At 39.4% G+C, this 22,482-nt stretch overlaps 1 protein-coding gene across 20 annotated transcripts in view; it reads right to left on the reverse strand.

Annotated features, from left to right (window-relative positions):
* Positions 1-22,482, reverse strand: part of NUBPL (nucleotide binding protein like) — a 445,280-nt gene that overhangs the window by 165,733 nt on the left and 257,065 nt on the right. For 10 of the 20 annotated variants that reach the window (XM_031668189.1, XM_009211363.4, XM_009211364.4 and 7 more), the window contains one exon: positions 14,522-16,636. The exons of 9 other annotated variants lie outside the window; for them this stretch is intronic. In XM_031668189.1, the coding sequence (XP_031524049.1) occupies positions 16,574-16,636 (63 nt within the window). In that variant the 3' untranslated portion in view covers positions 14,522-16,573. Of the gene's footprint in view, positions 1-14,521; positions 16,637-22,482 lie in introns of those variants that run through there. One more of the 20 variants, XR_002523292.2, reaches the window with a different exon arrangement.

Consider the following 22,482-nt stretch of genomic DNA (forward strand, 5'->3'; position numbering starts at 1 on the left):
AGTATTTTGTTTGTTTGTTTGTTTGTTTGTTTTGCAGCTATTGTAAAAGGGGTTGAGTTCTCGATTTGATTCTCCACTTGGTCCCTGTTGGTGTACACAAGAGCAACTAATTTGTGTACATTAATCTTGTATCTGGAAACTTTGCTGAATTCTTTTCTCAGCTCAAGGAGTTTTCTGGAGGAGTCTTTAGGATTTTCAAGGTAAACAATCATCAACAGTGACAGTTTGACTTCCTCTTTACTGATTTCGATGCCCTTTCTTTCTTTCACTTGTCTGATTGCTCTGGCCAGGACTTACAGTACTACATTGAAGAGGAGTGGTGAGAGTGGGCATCCTCATCTTGTTCCAGTTCTCAGAGGGAGTGCTTTCAACTTTTCCCTATGCAGTATTGTGTTGGCTGTGGATTTGTCACAGATGGTTTCTATTACATTGAGGTATGTCCCTTGTATGTCGATTTTGCTGAGTTTTAATCATAAAGGGATGCTGGATTCTGTCTAATGTTTTTTCTGCATCTATTGAGATGATCATATGATTTTTGTTTTCAATTCTGTTTATGTGGTGTGTCGCATTTATTGACTTGCATATGTTAAACCATCTCTGCATCCCTGGTATGAAACTCACTTGATCAGGGTGGATTATCTTTTTGATATGTTGTTGGATTTGGTTAGCTAGTATTTTGTTAAGGATTTTAGCATCTATGTTCATCAAGGAGAGTGGTCTGTAGTTTTCTTTTTTGGTTATGTCCTTTCCTGGTTTCGGTATTAGGGTGATACTGGCTTCATAGAATGAATTAGGGAGGATTCCCTCTTTCTCTATCTTGTGGAATAGTGAGAAAAGGAAAGGTACCAATTCTCTGAATGTCTGGTAGAATTTTGCTGTGAATCCATCTGGTCCTGGATTTTTTTAATTGGTAATTTTAAAATTACCATTTCAATCTCACTGCTTGTTATTGGTCTGCTCAGGGTATCTAATTCTTCCTGATTTAAACTAGGAGGGTTGTATTTTTCCAGGAATTTTTACATCTCTTCTAGGTTTTCTAGTTTATGTGGATAAAGCTGTTCATAGTAGCCTTGAATAATCCTTTGTATTTCAATGGAGTCAGTTGTAATATCTCCCAACTTGTTTCTTAATGAGGTTATTTGGATTTTCTCTCATTTTTCTGGTTAATCTTGCTAATAGTCTTTCAATTTTATGTATCTTTTCAAAGAACCAGATTTTTGTTTCAGTTATCTTTTGTATTGCTTTTTTGTTTCAATTTCATTTAGCTCTGCTCTGATCTTGGTTATTTCCTTTCTTCTGCTGGGTTTGGGTTTGATTTGTTCTTGTTTCTCTAGTTCCTCGAGGTCTGATCTTAGAATGTCAGTTTGTGATCTTTCAGTCTTTTTGATGTAGGCATTTAGAGCTATGGACTTTCCTCTCAGCACCGCCTTTGCTGTATCCCAGAGGTTTTGATAGGTTGTGTCATTATGGTTGTTCAGTTTGAAGAATTTTTAAATTTCCATCTTGATTTCATTTTTGACCCAATAATTATTCAGAAGCAGTTTATTTAATTTCCATGAATTTGCACGGTTTTGAAGGTTCCTTTTGGATTTGATTTCCAGTTTTATTGCACTGTGGTCTGAGAGAGTGACAAAATTTCAATTATCTTAAATTTATTGAGGCTCGTTTTATGGCCTCTATCTTGGAAAAAGTTCCATGAGCCAATAAATAGAATGTGTATTCTGTAGTTGTTGGAAGAAATGTTCTGTATATATCTGTTAAGTCCATTTGTTCCAAGGTATAGTTTAAATCCATTGTTTTTTGTTGACTTTCTACCTTGATGACCTGGCTAGTGCTTTTAGTGGAATACTGAAGTCCCTCACTATTATTGTGTTGCTGTCAATCTCATTTCTTAGGTTTATTGGTAATTGTTTTGTAAATTTGGGGGCTCCAGTGTTAGGTGCAGATATGTTTAGGATTGTGAAATTTTCCTATTGCACAATGCCTTTTACCATTATATAATGTTCCTCTTTGTCTCTTTTAACTGCTATTGCTTTAAAGTTTGTTTTGTCTGACATAAGAATAGCTACCTCTGCTCACTTCTGGTATCCATTTGCATGAAATGCCTTTTTCCACCCCTTTACTTTATGTGAGTCCTTATGTGTTAGGTGAGTCTCCTGAAGGCAGCATATAGTTGGTTGGTGAGTTCTTATCCATACTGCAGTTCTGTATCTTTTAAGCAGAGCATTTAGGCCACTTACATTCAATGTTAGTATTGAGATGTGAGGTACCATTCCATTCATCATGCTATTTGTTGCCTGTGTACCTTGTTTCTGTTGTTTGTTTTTGCTTTTTAACTTGTGGTTTTGTTTTATAGGTCCTTGAGATTTACGCTTTAAAGAGGTTCTGTTTCAATGTGTTTCCAGGATTTGTTTCAATATTTAGAGCTCCTTTTAGCAGTTTGTGTAGAGGTGGCTTGGTACTGGCAAATTCTCTCAGCATTTGTTTGTCTGAAAAAGACCATAACTTTCCTATATATATGATGCTTAGTTCTGCTAGATACAAAATTCTTGGCTGTTAATTGTTTTGTTTGAGGAGGCTGAAATAGGACCCCAATCCCTTCTAGCTTGTAGAGTTTCTTCTGAGAAATCCGCTGTTAATCTGATAGATTTTTCTTTATAGGTTACCTGTTGCTTTTGTCTCACACCTCTTAAGATTCCTTCATCTTAACTTTAGCTAAAGTGATGACAATGTGCCTAAGTGACGATCTTTCTACAATGAATTTCCCAGGTGTTCTTTGTGCTTCTTGTATTGGGATGTCTAGGTCTCTAGCAAGGGCTGGGGATGTTTTCCTCAATTATTCCCCCAAATATGTTTTCCAAACTGTTAGATTTCTCTTCTTCCTCAGGAACACTGCTTATTCTTAGTTTTGGTCATTTAACATAATCTCAGACTTCTTGGAGGCTTTGTTCATATTTTCTTATTCTTTTGTCTTTGTCTTTGTTGAACTGGGTTAATTCAAAGACCTTGTCTTTGAGCTCTGAATTTCTTTCTTCTACTTGTTCAATTCTATGGCTGAGACTTTCCAGAGCATTTTGCATTTCTTTAAGTGTGTCCAAATTTTCCTAAAGTTTTGATTGTTTTTTTCTTTATGCTACCTATTTCCTTGAATAATTCTCCCATCACTTCTTGTACTGATTTTTGAATTTCCTTGCACTGGGCTTCACCTTTCTCTGGTGCCTTCCTGATTAGCTTAATAACCAACCTCCTGAATTCTTTTACAAGTAAATCAGGAATTTCTTCTTGGTTTGGATCCACTGCTGGTGGACGAGTGTGATTTTGGGGAGGTGTTAAAGAGCCTTTTTTTGTCATATTACCAGAGTTAGTTTTCTGGTTCCTTCTTATTTGGGTAGGCTCTATCAGAGGGAAGGTCTAGGGCTGAAGGCTGTTCAGATTATCTTGTCCTGCAGTGTGTTCCCTTGATGTAGTACTCTCCCGCTTTTCCTATGGATATGGCTTCCTGTGAGCCGAGCTGCAGTGATTGTTATCTCTCTTCTGGGTCTAGCCACCCAGCAAGTCTACCCGGCTCCAGGCTGGTACTGGGGGTTATCTGTGTAGAATCCTGTGAAGTGAACCATCTATGGGTCTCTCAGCCATGGATGCCAGCTTCTGTTCCAGTGGAGGTGGCAGGGGGGTGAAATAGACTCTCTGAGGGGTCTTAGCTTTGGTGGTTTAATGTTATATATTTGTGCTGGTTGGCCTCCTGCTGGGAGGTGGCACTTCCCAGAGAGCATCAGCTGTGGTACTATGGAGAGGAACTGGTGCTGGGCGGGGCCCTAGAACTCCCAAGAGTGTATGTCCTTTGCCTTCAGCTAACAGGGTAGATAGGGAAGGACCATCAAGTTGGGGCAGGGCCAGGCGTGTCTGAGCTCAGACTCTCCTTGGACAGGTCTCGCTGCGGCTGCTATGGGGGATGGGGGCAAGGTTCCCAGGTCAGTGGAGTTGTGTACCTAGGAGGATTATGGCTGGCTTCTACTGAGTCATGTAGGTTGTCAGGGAGGTAGGGGAAAGCCAGCAGTCACAAGCCTCACCCAGCTCCCACACAATCCAAATGGCCGGTCTCACTCCTGCTGTGCCCCCAACACCTCCCCCACTGGGAACAGCCCTGAGTCTGTTTCCAGGCAGTGGATGAACAGGGCTTGAGAACTTGCCTTGGGCTACCTGCCCCTAAGCTGAGAAAGAAAAGGGCTTGGCTCTTCCCCTACCTGTGGAGTCTGCACACCAGATTCACGCCCTCCCCTGAGTTATGGCCAGGAGGCTTCTTGCCCAGGTCAAATTGTTTCAAAGTTCATCTGATGATTTCCTTCTCCTTGTGGCGTTTTCCCCTGTGCCTCTGGCTGCCCTCCCGATGGATCTCTGTGGTGCCAGGCAGGAATGACTTGTTGGGGACCCAGTGAACTCCGAGCACCTTTCCTGCTGCTTCCTCTACCCCTATATTTTGCTTGGCTCTCTAAATTGACTAAGTTCCTGGTAAGGTTGGAGACTTCTCCCTCAAATAGACCTTCCATTTCCCCAGTGAGGGTATGTGTTCAGGAGAGGAGGATCTCTCTTTCCCACTTCCGCAGTTGGGGCACTTACAATATTAGGGGTGTCTCCTGGGTCTTGCAGGAGCAGTTGCTTCCTTCAGAGGGTCTGTGCGTCTTACTGCAACTCCTGGTTTGTTCTTGCAGTCATTCTGGAGCTAAAATTCACAATGTGAGCCTCTGCACACTGCTCTATCTGTCTGAGTCGGAGGTGCAATCTAGTCCTGCCTCCTATCCGCCATGATGATCTTCCATTCAGGACATTCCCATTCACCTTTTGATGCATACTGGAGTTGTTTCCAGCTTTCGGATATTATAAACAAAGCTGATAAGAACATGTGTCTAAGTCTTCATGCAGATATGTGTCTCTTTTGTCTTGGGTAAATATCTAGGTGCATAATATTTAACTATAGGGTATATGCATCTTTAACTCTTTAAGAGTGTAACAGAGCCAGGCATGGTGGCTCATGCTTGTAATCCTAACACTTTGGGATGCCAAGGTGAGAGACCTGCATGAGCCCATGAGTTCAAAAACAGCCTGGGAAACACAGAGAGACCCTGTGTCCAAAGAAAAAAAAAAGTATGCCAGAATGTTTCCAAAGTGGTATTATTTTACATTCCCATTTCCCACCAACAGGGTATGAGCTTGCCAGTGGATCCACATCATCTTCAGCACTTGGTATTGCCAATCTTTTTAATTGTAGCAATTTTAGTGGCTTTGTAGTGGTATCCCATTGTGGTTTTAATTTACATCTCCCTAATGACTAAAAACATTGAGCACTTTCATGTCATTTGTCAGTGATATCTCTTCTTTCGTGAAGTGTCTATTTAAATCCTTTGCCTATTTTAAATTGGGTTGTCTTATTAATCAGTTGTAAGTATTCTTTGTATATTTTAAACTCTTCATCAGACATGTTTCACAAATGTTTTCTCCTAGTCTCTACATTGCCTTTTGATTTTCTTAACTGTGTCTTTCAAACAGCTAGGTTTTAGTTTTCATGAAATATAAGTTATCTACTTTTTATGTTATTGTTTAATTGGGATTTTTGTGTCTTATTTTTGCATAACTCAAGATCATGAAGATTTTCCTCTATGTTTTTCTTTTAGATGTGTCATAGTTTTAGATTTTATATTTAGGTCTATGATCCATTTTGATGTGTTTTTAGATCTAGAAGGAGGCAAGGTTTATTTCTTTGTAAATATATGTCTCATCGTTCAAGCACAAGTACTGAAAAGTCATCCATTCTCTACTGAATTGCTTTGGCACCTTTGTTGAAAATCAAGTTATTATATCTGTGTATGTCTGTTTCTGAACTCTGTCCCATGGATCTGTATTTCTATCTTTACACCAATACCACATTGCCTTGATTACTGTAGTTTTATAACAAGTCTTCAGGCTGGGCACAGTGGCTCACGCCTGTAATCTCAGCACTTTGGGAGGCAGAGGTGGGCAGATCACGAGGTCAAGAGATCAAGACTTTCCTGGCCAACATAGTGAAACCCTGTTTCCACTAAAAATACAAAAATTAGCTGGGCATGGTGGTGCATGCCTGTAGTCCTAGCTGCTCAGGAGGCTGAGGCAAGAGAATCGCTTGAACCCAGGAGGCGGAGGTTGCAGTGAGCCAAGATTGCGCCATTGCACTCCAGCCTTATGACAGAGTGAGACTCCATCTCAAAAAGTAAGAAACAAAATAAGTCTTCAAATCAGGTGGTGTAAGTTCCTAAACTTTAATCTTTTTTGTTCAAAATAATTTAGCTATTCTGGACACTCTCTAGTTCCATGAAAATGTTAGAATCAAGTTGTCAGTTTCAGTAAGAGTCTTGTTGGATTTTGACAGAAATCACATTGGATATAGATCAGTTTGGGAGAATAGATATTTTAAACATGTTCAATCTTCCAAACCTTGAACATGGTATGTCTCACCACCTAAATGTTTTCTTTGATTTCCTTCATTCATGTTTTGTAGTTGTCAGCATAACAGATCTTTTACATATCTTATTATATTTACATGTACATATTTCATGGTTTTGGGGTGCTATTATAAATCAAACCTTTTTCATTCAATTTCTGATTGTTTATTGCTAGTATGCAGAAATAAAATTGGTTTTGTATGTTGACCTTGCATACTGCATCTCTGCCAAATCGATTTATTAGTTCTAGTTGCTTTTTTGTATATTATTTGGAAAGTTCTCCATAGACAATCAGTCTGTCTGTGAACAGAGATGGTTTTATTTCTTCCTTTCTAATCTATATGCCTTTATTTCTTTTTCTATTGCACTAAGAAAGACCTTAGGTATGATAATGAATAAAATGGTAAGCTTGGACAAGCTTGCAGTGGGTCTTTCACCATTAGCAATGATGTTAGCTGTAGTTCTCTGTAAATGCCTTTTATTAAGTTGAAAAAGTTGTTTTCTATTTCTAGTTTGCTGATAATTCTTATTGCAAATGAATGTTCAGTTTTGTTATATGCTTGGTTTATATCTATTCAAATAAACATCCTTTTTTTCTTTAGTCTGTTTTGCTTTACTGTTTCTTCTTGAATCTGCCATGCTTTGATTGATGTTCAATTGTTGAACCAACCTTGCATTCCCAGGAAAATGACCTCATAGTCATATGTATTATCCTTTTTATATAATGCTGGATTCAACAAGGTAAGATTTGTTGAATAATTTTGTGTCTATGTTTATAACGAGTATTTGTCTGTACGCTTCTTGTATTGTCTTTGTCTGGTTTGCATATTAGGGTAATGCTGGCTTCACAGAATGAGTTGGAAAGTGCCCCCTCCTATTTTCTGGTAAAGTTTGTGTAGAACTGGTATTATTCCTCCTTCAATGTTGGGTAGATTTTGACAGTAAAGGCATCTGGGAATAGAGTTTTCTTTGTTGGTTCTTAAGACAAATTTTATATATATATATATATATATATATTTTTTTTTTTTTATTATACTTTAAGTTCTAGGGTACATGCGCATAACGTGCAGGTTTGTTACATATGTATACTTGTGCCATGTTGGTGTGCTGCACCCATCAACTCGTCAGCACCCATCAACTCGTCATTTACATCAGGTATAACTCCCAATGCAATCCCTCCCCCCTCCCCTCTCCCCCCTCCCCATGATAGGCCCCGGTGTATGATGTTCCCCTTCCCGAGTCCAAGTGATCTCATTGTTCAGTTCCCACCTATGAGTGAGAACATGCGGTGTTTGGTTTTCTGTTCTTGTGATAGTTTGCTAAGAATGATGGTTTCCAGCTGCATCCATGTCCCTACAAAGGACACAAATTCATCCTTTTTGATGGCTGCATAGTATTCCATGGTGTATATGTGCCACATTTTCTTAATCCAGTCTGTCACTGATGGACATTTGGGTTGATTCCAAGTCTTTGCTATTGTGAATAGTGCCGCAATAAACATACGTGTGCATGTGTCTTTATAGCAGCATGATTTATAATCCTTTGGGTATATACCCAGTAATGGGATGGCTGGGTCATATGGTACATCTAGTTCTAGATCCTTGAGGAATCGCCATACTGTTTTCCATAATGGTTGAACTAGTTTACAATCCCACCAACAGTGTAAAAGTGTTCCTATTTCTCCACATCCTCTCCAGCACCTGTTGTTTCCTGACTTTTTAATGATCGCCATTCTAATTGGTGTGAGATGGTATCTCATTGTGGTTTTGATTTGCATTTCTCTGATGGCCAGTGATGATGAGCATTTTTTCATGTGTCTGTTGGCTGTATGAATGTCTTCTTTTGAGAAATGTCTGTTCATATCCTTTGCCCATTTTTTGATGGGGCTGTTTGTTTTTTTCTTGTAAATTTGTTTGAGTTCTTTGTAGGTTCTGGATATTAGCCCTTTGTCAGATGAGTAGATTGCAAAAATTTTCTCCCATTCTGTAGGTTGCCTGTTCACTCTGATGGTAGTTTCTTTTGCTGTGCAGAAGCTCTTTAGTTTAATGAGATCCCATTTGTCAATTTTGGCTTTTGCTGCTGTTGCTTTTGGTGTTTTAGACATGAAGTCTTTGCCCATGCCTATGTCCTGAATGGTACTACCCAGGTTTTCCTCTAGGGTTTTTATGGTATTAGGTCTAACATTTAAGTCTCTAATCCATCTTGAATTAATTTTCGTATAAGGAGTAAGGAAAGGATTCAGTTTCAGCTTTCTACTTATGGCTAGCCAATTATCCCAGCACCATTGATTAAATAGGGAATCCTTTCCCCATTTCTTGTTTCTCTCAGGTTTGTCAAAGATCAGATGGCTGTAGATGTGTGGTATTATTTCTGAGGACTCTGTTCTGTTCCATTGGTCTATATCTCTGTTTTGGTACCAGTACCATGCTGTTTTGGTTACTGTAGCCTTGTAGTATAGTTTGAAGTCAGGTAGCGTGATGCCTCCAGCTTTGTTCTTTTGACTTAGGATTGTCTTGGAGATGTGGGCTCTTTTTTGGTTCCATATGAACTTTAAAGCAGTTTTTTCCAATTCTGTGAAGAAACTCATTGGTAGCTTGATGGGGACGGCATTGAATCTATAAATAACCTTGGGCAGTATGGCCATTTTCACGATATTGATTCTTCCTATCCATGAGCATGGTATGTTCTTCCATTTGTTTGTGTCCTCTTTGATTTCACTGAGCAGTGGTTTGTAGTTCTCCTTGAAGAGGTCCTTTACATCCCTTGTAAGTTGAATTCCTAGGTATTTGATTCTCTTTGAAGCAATTGTGAATGGAAGTTCATTCATGATTTGGCTCTCTGTTTGTCTGTTACTGGTGTATAAGAATGCTTGTGATTTTTGCACATTAAAATCCTGAGACTTTGCTGAAGTTGCTTATCAGCTTAAGGAGACTTTCGGCTGAGACAATGGGATTTTCTAAATATACAATCATGTCATCTGCAAACAGGGACAATTTGACTTCTTTTCCTAAGTGAATACCCTTGATTTCTTTCTCTTGCCTGATTGCCCTAGCCAGAACTTCCAACACTATGTTGAATAGGAGTGGTGAGAGAGGGCATCCCCGTCTTGTGCCAGTTTTCAAAGGGAATTTTTCCAGTTTTTGCCCATTCAGTATGATATTGGCTGTGGGTTTGTCATAAATAGCTCTTATTATTTTGAGGTACGTTCCATCAATACCGAATTTATTGAGGGTTTTTAGCATGAAGGGCTGTTGAATTTTGTCAAAAGCCTTTTCTGTATCTATTGAGATAATCACGTGGTTCTTGTCTTTGGTTCTGTTTATATGCTGGATTATGTTTATTGATTTGTGAATGTTGAACCAGCCTTGCATCCCAGGGATGAAGCCCACTTCATCATGGTGGATAAGCTTTTTGATGTGCTGCTGGATCCGGTTTGCCAGTATTTTATTGAGGATTTTTGCATCGATGTTCATCAGGGATATTGGTCTAAAATTCTCTTTTTTTGTTGTGTCTCTGCCAGGCTGTGGTATCAGGATGATGTTGCCCTCATAAAATGAGTTAGGGAGGATTCCCTCTTTTTCTATTGATTGGAATAGTTTCAGAAGGAATGGCACCAGCTCCTCCTTGTACCTCTGGTAGAATTCAGCTATGAATCCATCTGGTCCTGGACTTTTTTTGGTTGGTAGGCTATTAATTATTGCCTCAATTTCACAGCCTGCTATTGGTCTATTCAGGGATTCAACTTCTTCCTGGTTTAGTCTTGGAAGAGTGTAAGTGTCCAGGAAATTATCCATTTCTTCTAGATTTTCTAGTTTATTTGCGTAGAGGTGTTTATAGTATTCTCTGATAGTAGTTTGTATTTCTGTGGGGTCAGTGGTGATATCCCCTTTATCATTTTTAATTGCGTCGATTTGATTCTTCTCTCTTTTCTTCTGTATTAGTCTTGCTAGCGGTCTGTCAATTTTGTTGATCTTTTCAAAAAACCAACTCCTGGATTCATTGATTTTTTGGAGGGTTTTTTGTGTCTCTATCTCCTTCAGTTCTGCTCTGATCTTAGTTATTTCTTGCCTTCTGCTAGCTTTGGAATGTGTTTGCTCTTGCTTCTCTAGTTCTTTTAATTGTGATGTTAGAGTGTCAATTTTAGATCTTTCCTGCTTTCTCTTGTGGGCATTTGGTGCTATAAATTTCCCTCTACACACTGCTTTAAATGTGTCCCAGAGATTCTGGTATGTTGTATCTTTGTTCTCATTGGTTTCAAAGAACATCTTTATTTCTGCCTTCATTTCGTTATGTACCCAGTAGTCATTCAGGAGCAGGTTGTTCAGTTTCCATGTAGTTGAGTGGTTTTGATTGAGTTTCTTAGTCCTGAGTTCTAGTTTGATTGCACTGTGGTCTGAGAGACAGTTTGTTATAATTTCTGTTCTTGTACATTTGCTGAGGAGTGCTTTACTTTCAATTATGTGGTCAATTTTGGAATAAGTGTGATGTGGTGCTGAGAAGAATGTACATTCTGTTGATTTGGGGTGGAGAGTTCTATAGATGTCTATTAGGTCTGCTTGCTGCAGAGATGAGTTCAATTCCTGGATATCCTTGTTCACTTTCTGTCTCGTTGATCTGTCTAATGTTGACAGTGGAGTGTTGAAGTCTCCCGTTATTATTGTATGGGAGTCTAAGTCTCTTTGTAAGTCTCTAAGGACTTGCTTTATGAATCTGGGTGCTCCTGTATTGGGTGCATATATATTTAGGATAGTTAGCTCTTCCTGTTGAATTGATCCTTTTACCATTATGTAATGGCCTTCTTTGTCTCTTTTGATCTTTGTTGGTTTAAAGTCTGTTTTATCAGAGACTAGGATTGCAACCCCTGCTTTTTTTTGTTCTCCATTTGCTTGGTAAATCTTCCTCCATCCCTTTATTTTGAGCCTATGTATGTCTCTGCGTGTGAGATGGGTCTCCTGAATACAGCAGACTGATGGGTCTTGACTCTTTATCCAGTTTGCCAGTCTGTGTCTTTTAATTGGAGCATTTAGTCCATTTACATTTAAGGTTAAGATTGTTATGTGTGAACTTGATCCTGCCATTATGATATTAACTGGTTATTTTGCTTGTTAGTTGATGCAGTTTCTTCGTAGCCTAAATGGTCTTTACATTTTGGCATGTTTTTGCAATGGCTGGTACCGGTTGTTCCTTTCCATGTTTAGTGCTTCCTTCAGGGTCTCTTGTAAGGCAGGCCTAGTGGTGACAAAATCTCTAAGCATTTGCTTATCTGTAAAGGATTTTATTTCTCCTTCACTTATGAAACTTAGTTTGGCTGGATATGAAATTCTGGGTTTAAAATTCTTTTCTTTAAGAATGTTGAATATTGGCCCCCACTCTCTTCTGGCTTGTAGAGTTTCTGCCGAGAGATCTGCTGTGAGTCTGATGGGCTTCCCTTTGTGGGTAACCCGACCTTTCTCTCTGGCTGCCCTTAAGATTTTTTCCTTCATTTCAACTTTGGTGAATCTGGCAATTATGTGTCTTGGAGTTGCTCTTCTCGAGGAGTATCTTTGTGGCGTTCTCTGTATTTCCTGGATTTGAATGTTGGCCTGCCCTACTAGGTTGGGGAAGTTCTCCTGGATGATATCCTGAAGAGTGTTTTCCAACTTGGTTCCATTTTCCCCCTCACTTTCAGGCACCCCAATCAGACGTAGATTTGGTCTTTTTACATAATCCCATACTTCTTGCAGGCTTTGTTCATTTCTTTTTCTTCTTTTTTCTTTTGGTTTCTCTTCTCGCTTCATTTCTTTCATTTGATCCTCAATCGCTGATACTCTTTCTTCCAGTTGATCGAGTCGGTTACTGAAGCTTGTGCATTTGTCACGTATTTCTCGTGTCATGGTTTTCATCTCTTTCATTTCGTTTATGACCTTCTCTGCATTAATTACTCTAGCCATCAATTCTTCCACTTTTTTTTCAAGATTTTTAGTTTCTTTGCACTGGGTATGTAATTCCTCCTTTAGCTCTGAGAAGTTTGATGGACTGAAGCCTTCATCTCTCATCTCATCAGAGTCATTCTCCGTCAAGCTTTGATCCGTTGCTGGTGATGAGCTGCGCTCCTTTGCTGGGGGAGATGCGCTCTTATTTTTTGAATTTCCAGCTTTTCTGCCCTGCTTTTTCCCCATCTTTGTGGTTTTATCTGCCTCTGGTCTTTGATGATGATGGTGACGTACTGATGGGGTTTTGGTGTAGGTGTCCTTCGTATTTGATAGTTTTCCTTCTAACAGTCAGGACCCTTAGCTGTAGGTCTGTTGGAGATTGCTTGAGGTCCACTCCAGACCCTGTTTGCCTGGGTGTCAGCAGCAGAGGCTGCAGAAGATAGAATATTGCTGAACAGCGATTGTACCTGTCTGATTCTTGCTTTGGAGGCTTCCTCTCAGGGGTGTACTCCACCCTGTGAGGTGTGGGGTGTCAGACTGCCCCTAGTGGGGGATGTATCCCAGTTAGGCTACTCAGGGGTCAGGGACCCACTTGAGCAGGCAGTCTGTCCCTTCTCAGATCTCAACCTCCGTGTTGGGAGATCCACTGCACTCTTCAAAGCTGTCAGAGAGAGTCATTTGCGTCTGCAGAGGTTTCTGCTGCTTTTGTTGTTTACTGTGCCCTGTCCCCAGAGGTGGAGTCTACAGAGACAGGCATGTTTCCTTGAGCTGCTGTGAGCTCCAGCCAGTTCGAGCTTCCCAGCGGCTTTGTTTACCTACTTAAGCCTCAGCAATGGCGGGTGCCCCTCCCCTAGCCTGGCTGCTGCCTTGCTGCGATATCGCAGACTGCTATGCTAGCGATGAGGGAGGCTCCATGGGTGTGAGACCCTCCCGGCCAGGTGTGGGATATAATCTCCTGGTGTGCCTGTTTGCTTAAAGGGCAGTATTGGGGTGGGAGTTACCCGATTTTCCAGGTGTTGTGTGTCTCAGTTCCCCTGGCTAGGAAAAGGGATTCCCTTCCCCCTTGCGCTTCCCAGGTGAGGCAATGCCTCGCCCTGCTTCAGCTCTCGCTGGTAGGGCTGCAGCAGCTGACCAGCACCGATTGTCTGGCACTCCCTAGTGAGATGAACCCAGTACCTCAGTTGAAAATGCAGAAATCACCGGTCTTCTGTGTCGCTGGCGCTGGGAGTTGGAGACTGGAGCTCTTCCTATTTGGCCATCTTCAGAAATTATATTTTTAAAAGTAATTTATGACTACTCAGGTTATCTATTCCTTAAGTGAACTTTGGTAGTTTCTTTCAAAGCATTTGTCTATTTCATCTAAGTCTTCAATTTTATGGGCATAAAGTTGTTTGTAATCATTCTTACTGTCCTTTTCATGTCTGTAATGATGTCTCCTTTTCATTCCTGATTTGTTGATTTATGTAATCTTTCTCTCTTAATGAGCCTGGCTAAAGGTTTGTCAATTTTGTTCATCTTTTCAAAATGTCAAGTCTTTTAATTACACTCTATTGAGATGTGAAGAATGGAAAATAAGTATCACTCTTTAACAAACAGGCAAACTATCTGTACTTCACTCTACCTTTGGAGTTGGCAACAAAATTTTAGAATAAGCTTAGTTCTTCTTTTATAGCTACTGTTCCTTCCTCCCTGTCTAAACCTCCATATATACTCCAACCACCATTTGTTTCAGTAGACTTCCTTGAAGCATCTGCAGACAACAGTCAAATGAAGGAGGAGAAGAGGGCAGGGAATTTCATATGTGGATCTTCTCTCGGTCATGTATGTATGGGTAAAGACTATCTTTCTCATTTCCCCATGATACATATTAAATGATGACATATAACTTTAAGTCATTCTTTTTCTGGATAAAGTTAAGTTTGGTTTAAGTATTTTTGTATTCAGAAGTGCTCAATGATCATCTGTATTTTCCTCTTCTTCAATAAACAATAAACACACAAATAAATATCTGAAATTTTAAGTCATTACTTCCCTCTCAGAGTGATATGATGACAGTGTGTCCACAGATAATTTTATTCATGATATTAATTAGTATAATTTGGTCCAGTAAATTTCAGTTCAGATATAGCAGTCTGTGTTTTTTAACTTTTATTTTTATTTTGAGATAATTGTAGATTTACATGCAGTTGAAAGAAATAATACAGAGATTCCATGTGCCCTTCACCCAATTTCCCCCAGTGGTAACATCTTGCAAGACTATAGCACAATATCACAACTGGGATATTAACATTGATAGTTGTGATACAGAACATTTCCATCATTACAAGGATCCCTCATGTTTCTCACAGCCACACCCAATCCTCTCCCATCCTCACCCCCTCCTTAACATAGCCACCACTAATCTGTTCTCCATTTCTATAATATTATGTCACTTCAAGAATGTTATATAAATTGAATCTTTTGGTACGAAACCTTTTTAAATTGACTTTTTTCATTCAGCATAATTCTCTGGAATTATAAGTTGCTGCATGTACCCATAGTTTGTTCTTTTTTATTGCTGAGTAGTATTCATGGTATGAATGTACCACAGCTTGTTTAACCATTCATCCAATGAAGAAAATCTGCGTTGTTTTTGGTTATTACACATAAAGTTGCAATAAACATCAATCTATATGTTTTTGTGTGAAAACATGCTTATAATAGTGTGAAACTCTACGCTTAATTTTCTGGTTGATAACTATAGAGCAACGATGTCAAGGCATTTGCCAAAAGTGACAGACCACTTCTTTATAAATGCCAATTATCTAATGGCTCACTCTTATCAGTACTTTCAGCTTTAAAACTGTCTGCTACTCGACTTTGAAAAGTCATTGACTCTATCTCTTTGAGCTTCAATTAGACAAGGTAAAGGTTTTTTAAAATGTATTATTTGAAATGTGAACTCCACGAAATGTTCTTAAAAAGGCAGGGAGTGGATTTCATGGCCAAAAAAAGTTTGAGGAAATGCTAAATATTGCATCTCCCCCCACTTTTTAAAAATTTTATTCATTTATTTTTTTTTTTTTTGAGATGGAGTCTCACTTCATCGACCAGGCTGGATTGCAGTGGCACAATCTCTGCTCACTGCAACCTCTGCCTCCCAGGTTGAAGTGATTCTCCTGCCTCAGCCACCAGAGTAGCTGGGATTACAGGTATACGCCACCACACCCAGCTAATCTTTATTTTTAGTAGAGATGGGGTTTCACCATGTCAGTCAGGCTGGTCTCAAACTCCTGACGTCATGATCCACCTGCCTAAACCTCCCAAAGTGCTGGGATTATAGGCGTGAGCCACTGTGCCCAGCTGCCCACCCCCCCATTTTTATTTAACAAAAGCACATTGGTGTACAAAAGGATGAACCTAATATTGAATTACTCAAGTTAAAATCCAAGCTCCATCACTTGCTAGATACAGTAACCCTCAGCAAGACACTCAAGGTTGAGTGTCTTCAAATTATATCTCAAATTACTTATCTGTAAAATGGAGCTAATAGTACCCACTCACACAAATGGAAGAATAATTATAATTAACTTGTTAAATGTTAGCTATTACTATTACTGCTATCATTATCAGAATCATCATCAACATCATAATGGTCTTATTAAAAATACATATGTTCAGGCTCCACTCCTAGAGACTGAGATTCATTAAGTGTGGGGTACGGTGTGATCCAGATGAAGAAGCAGAGGTTCATATTAAGAACATATCCAAGATAGTACTAAAGACAGGATTCAAAGACAGTCCAAATTGCCTGGTGGGGAGGTGTAATACTTATGCTCATACACAAATTTAGTATATCATTTAAACTACTAACTCTGTGGTCCTGTAAAAAGTGTACAGTTCTCTCCCAAAATGGACTTGTAACATCATAAACTCATGATTCCCAAAGGGGTAATTCAACAAAATAAAATGCAGTTCTTTGCAGGTGGTATACACCAGCTTTCAAAAAATTCCTAAATATAGTAGTTAACATTGATACATCAAAGTTTTGTGAATCTTAACTTAGCAAATCAGATCTGAAGTCATTATTTCCTTAGAAATAAAACAGTTATGATTTCTATCATTTCTGTAGGTTCCATCACCACATTGCTGATTTCCAAAGGTCCTCTTAATGTCAGTACCAGGCAAATTTCCAGGACACTTGGGGAATCATTCTGAAGGTGATGGCAATCTTCTTACCACTTCCACAGCAATCCTCAAGTAAGCTTTGGCCTGGAAAAGAACAAACTTATTTGTTCTGTATTTCTCTTCAGCAGACACTGATAGAGTGTGACTCATCAGCTCTTCAACAGTTGAGATGACTCATCAACTGTTTGTCATAGAGGCCCACTGTATTTGATAGTAAAAAGGCTGAGATGAGGAAATTCAGTACTGAGAAGATAATGCTGTATACATTGCAGATGGCATAAGGAAGAAAGACTTTTAGATTATTTGGAGGGTAATTATTTGGAAGGTGACTCTCTGAAATAATATTCAGTACCAGAAATTACTGTTTTTAAAATTCTAATTCTGGTGTCAGCAAACTAGCAACCCAGTCTAGTTGTAGAGAAATTACACCTTTTTGCTCTGAAAAATTGATATCTTGAGTTAGAGACTGCCAAAACTTCTTTAGCATAAGAGCTGTTAGTCATTTTAAGGAGGACTATTTATTACCATGCTGCAGTTTATCTTAGGAAAGCGTTTTCTTCATCTCCCCGAGAATGGTGTGCAACCTCAGCACCAAGCACCTATAGGCTCTTTCACCTGGTAAATTTTGGATATCATGCCAAAAATCCTGGTTCCATTGTTACACTCTTTAGGTCTGGGATCCCAGTGTCATGGGACACTAAGAGCAGCTCTTAAGCCACGGAGTGGGCCACAAGCTAACCTAATGCCTGCATGGTAATGATACTTGCATTTTAAGAGTTCTATTAAATAAATGTAATGCAAAATTATTTATATCTTATACCTTATTCATAAAAGGTAACTGTAGAACACAATAGTAAAATTTTCTAAACCCCTTAATTTCTACATTGATAACTGACATGGTTTGGCTGTGTCCCCACCCAAATCTCATCTTGAATTGTAACTCCCACAATTCCCATGTGTTGTGGAAGGAACCTGGTGGGAGGTGATTGAATCATGGGGGTAGGTCTTTCCCATGCTGGCCTTGTGATAACAAGTCTCACGAGATCTGATAGCTTTAAAAACAGGAGTCTCTCTCCACAAGCTTTTTGCCTGCCATCATCCATGTAAGACGTGACTTGTTCCTCCTTGCCTTTCACCTTCCTCCATGATTATGAGGCCTCCCTAGCCACATGGAATTGTAAGTCCAATAAACCTCTTTCTTTTGTAAACTGCCCAGTCTCTGGTATGTCTTTAATCAGCAGTGTGAAAACAAACTATTCACAGTAAATTGGTACCAGTAGAGTGTGGCATTGCTGAAAAGATACCTGAAAATGTGGAAGTGACTTTGGAACTGGGTAACAGACAGCGGTTGGAACAGTTTGGAGGGCTCAGAAGAAGACAGGAAAATATGGGAAAGTTTGGAACTTCCTAGAGACTTGAGTGGCTTTGACAAAAATGCTGTTAGTGATATGAACAATAAGGTCCAGGCTGAGATGGTCTCAGATGGAGATGAGGAAGTTGTTGGGAACTGCAGCAAAGGTGACTCTTGTTATGTTTTATCAAAGAGACTGGTGGCATTTTGTCCCTGCCCTAGAGATTTGTGGAACTTTGAATTTGAGAGATGATTTAGGGTATCTGGCAGAAGAAATTTCTAAGCAGCAAAGCATTCAAGAGGTGACTTGGGTGCTGTTAAAGGCATTCAGTTTTATAAGGGAAGCAGAGCATAAAGATTCAGAAAATTTGTAGCCTGACACTGTGATAGGAATAGAAAATCCCATTTCCTGAGGAGAAATTCAAGCCTGCTGCAGAAATTTGCATAAGTAACGAGGAGCCAAATGTTAATCCCCAAGACAATGGGGAAAATGTCTCCAGGGCATGTCACAGGTCTTCATGGCAGCCTCTCCCATCACAGATCTGGAGGCCTAGGAGGAAAATTTAATTTTTGTGGGCTGGGGTCCAGGGTCCCTGTGTTGTGTGCAGACTAGGGACTTGGGGTCCTGCTTCTCAAATGCTCCAGCCATGGCGGAAAGGGGCCAACAAAGAGCTCAGGTGGTGGCTTCAGAGGGTGGAAGCCTCAAGCCTTGGCAGCTTCCACATGGTGTCGGGCCTGTGGGTGCACAGAAATCAAGAATTGAGGTTTGGGAACCTCCACCTAGATTTCAGATGTATGGAAATACCTCGATGCCCAGGAAGAAGTTTGCTGTAGGGGTGAGGTCCTTATGAAGAACCTCTGCTAGGGTAGTGCAGAAGAGAAATGTGGGGTCAGAGCCCCCACACAGAGTCCCTATTGGGGCGCCACCTAGTGGAGCTGTGAGAAGACAGTCACCATCCTCCAGACCCCACAATGGTAGATCCACTGACAACTTGCACCCTGTGCCTGAAAAAGCTGCAGAAACTCAACGCCAGCCCATGAAGGCAGCCAGGAAGGAGGCTATACCCCGCAAAGCTACAGGGGCAAAGCTGCCCAAGACTATGGGAACCTACCTCTTGCATCAGCGTGACCTAGATGTAAGACATGGGGTCAAAGGAGATAATTTTGGAGCTTTAAGATTTGACTGCCCCACCAGATTTCAGACTTGCATGGGGCCTGTAGCCCCTTTGTTTTGGCCAATTTCTCCCATTTAGAACAGCTGTATTTATCCAATGCCTGTATCCCACTGTATCTAGGAAGTAACTAACTTGCTTTTGATTTTACAGGCTCATAGGCAGAAGGGACTTGCCTTGCCTCAGATAAGACTTTGAACTGTGGACATTTGAGTTAATGCTGAAATGAGTTAAGACTTTCAGGGACTGTTGGGAAGGCATGATTGGGTTTGAAATGTGAGGACATGTGATTTGGGAGGGGCTGGGGTGGAATGATATGGTTTGGCTGTGTCCCCACCCAAATCTCATCTTGAATTGTTTCCCATATGTCATGGGAAGAACCCGGTGGGAGGTGACTGAATCATGGGGTGGGTCTTTCCCATGCTGTTCTCATAATAGTGAATCTCATGAGATCTGATAGCTTAAAAATAGGAGTCTACCTGCACGAGCTCTCTTTTTGCCTGCCGCTATCCATGTAAGACATGACTTCTTCCTCCTTGCCATTTACCTTCCTCCATGATTGCGAGACCTCCCTTGTCACATGGAACTGTAAGTCCAATAAACCTCTTTCTTTTGTAAACTGCCCAGTCTTTATCAGCAGTGTGAAAACAAACTAATAAAATAATATACTCACAGTTATATATTTATATACAACTACTAAAGATAGTAGCTAAGACTTACTAGTACTTAATATTTGCCAAATGTTATTTATCTTCACAGTTACTCTGGGGGTAAATTCTATCATTATCCCGACTGTACAGATAAGGAAACATCCAGAAAGGTAAACAATTTTGTCAAAAACATAATAGCTAGTAGGAGATGAGCTGGGCTTTGAACCTAAGCTGACCAGTTCTCAGACTCTGCACAGTAAAAAGAGATGTTTGTGGTCTATTTGCCCTGACTCGATGAAGTGCTTTAAGAGTCTTTCACATGTCTTCATTTTTAAAGACTACACTTGAGCCCTAATAGCTAAATCATGATTTATTTTACCAGAAAAGTATTAAAAGTCATTCAAGAGAGTCCTTTACAAAAAAAAAATCTAAAAACATGAATAAGGCTTTAAATGTTTTTGTTGAGTACCTACTATACCAAATACTTCATGTAAATAATCTCACTTAGACATGTAAAACAAGCACCATCAGCTCAACTTGGATGATGAAACCAGTTGTTGTTTGCTCAAGGTCATGAAGTCAGGCTGGAAAACCTTCAAACCTGGGTCCAACTGACTCTAAAGTCCAGCTTTTTCCACTATACCACATGTTAAACAGTAAACTCAAATGCAAGTAATTATAATCATAAAACATAGTCTAAAAATGGTTTCTTATCTGCTGTAGTTAATAGAAACAAGTTTTTGATTATAAATGTAAATAACATCTACTTATAAAGAAAGGTTTCTCTCAAATCAAATGTGCTGATTTTCACTCGTACATCTTTATAAATACCTTTTATCTCCTAGTAGCTTTTCTAGGTACTTATGCCTAATATTTTGTGATGAAAATTTAAAGTTAACTAAAGCAAGATGATACAAGGCCATCATTCTGTAATCTTTTAGTGTTTATCTACATTAAATTAGAGACATAAACCTATCAGAACACAAAAAATACTGAATGATTCCAGAATAATCAAATTGGCTACATTTAACCTTTCCTTTTTAATGGACTATCTCCAAACTTAGATTTCTAATATATCACATTCTAAGTAATAGATTGTCAGTTGCTGAGAAACCACTAAAAGTGCTTAGTTTAACAGTTTGAATTTCTCAAAAACTATTGAGGCTAAATTTTTCAGCCAGTGCAGTATTATTTCAAGTAATACATTTTGGTTCGTATTGCATACAAGGCATCATGTTGGGAAATCTGTGGTATGTAATGATATAAAAGAGAGGCAGAACAGTTCACTGGTGAAGAGTTGGGGCCTTGAAGTCAGCCAGCCATGGTTTAGAATCTTGGCTTTATTACTTATAAGCTGTGAGGTTTTGGGCAAGTTACTTAACCCTTCTAGGCTCAGTTTCCACATCTGTAAACTGCTTATAATAATTATATCTAGCTCAAAGCATTTTGGGAGTATTAAGTGAGAATACGGCATGTGAATTGTTGGCACAGAGGAAGCATATAATAAACATTTGTAGCTGCTATTATTATCATTATACTCTCAAGAAATTTACAATCTCATTGAAGAGCTCATATGAACATGTCCTTTGGGCACTGTTCCCACCTGAGGAATAATTAAATCCCTTTCTTTTGTTTAATCCATAACTAGCAAAAAAAATCACACACACACATATCATATACAAAGGATACAACTGAGGTAACTCAAACTATTAATACTCTCTTCTTTCATCAACTCTACACAGACTAACCCTTTTCTCCTATTCAAGATCTTTTTGTTAGGTCATCTAGAGGCACAGATAATACAGTTGGACCCTATTGTCTGCTATGCCATTAACTAGCAACAGGGAATGAATGGTAACCAAAGTGCACAAAGGTTTTTTACTTTGTCTTTGTTTTTAAATATTTGAAGTCCTAACTTATCATACACAGTCATTTCATATTAAGATTGTGAGGTGATAATTTAGAAATTACAAGAAAACAAAGTTCCCACTAATATTTGAAAGTCTTTACCAGGAATATGTTATAGCACATCTTTCTGTAGCTAATATTCTTACTTGATAAAAAGGATAAAACCACAATGCTGTCAGTTAATCACAGGTCCATTCCTTGTATTCTGGTCTTAATAAAGAGCAGAAGGCAGTTTTAATTGCATCAACAATATTAATCATACCAGCATGCGGGGATGCTATTGAATTTAGGGGTTCTGAATTCTAAATATCACCTTCTCACCCCTCCTCTATTGTTTTCTCTGGCTACTTTACACTACTTACATTTGGAGTCTTACTTGCCGTTCCTAAATGGTGTACCGGTGCAGAAGGTTTTGCCCATTGAGCAAGCAGCAGACTATTACTACTTTTTAATTGGTACTATGAGCTCTTCCAACATTTCCAATGATGTCTTAAATTCACCACAATTCATATCTTTAAATTAATCACTACATTTTTAGTGTTTGCCTCTTCTGAAAGTTAAATGTTACTGGGAGAGTTAAATCCTCAATGTGTAATTCTAAAGGATTTTGTGGGCAGAGAATAAGAGCCCTAACACCTGGTGTTGTGAGGAGGGAGTAATAGAAAATGGAGAAGGTGGAGTAAGAAGGAAGATGAAAAGCTAACGATTAAACATTTACTGATTTATAATTGTGCCTATGGGTCAACCCCTAAAAGTAAACAATAAAAAGTATCAGTCTAGGCCGGGTGTGGTGGCTCATGTCTGTAATCCCAGCACTTTGGGAGGCCAAGGCAGGTGAATCTCCTGAGC

This window comes from Papio anubis, chromosome 7 (assembly GCF_008728515.1).
Source record: "Papio anubis isolate 15944 chromosome 7, Panubis1.0, whole genome shotgun sequence".
NCBI lineage: Eukaryota > Metazoa > Chordata > Mammalia > Primates > Cercopithecidae > Papio > Papio anubis.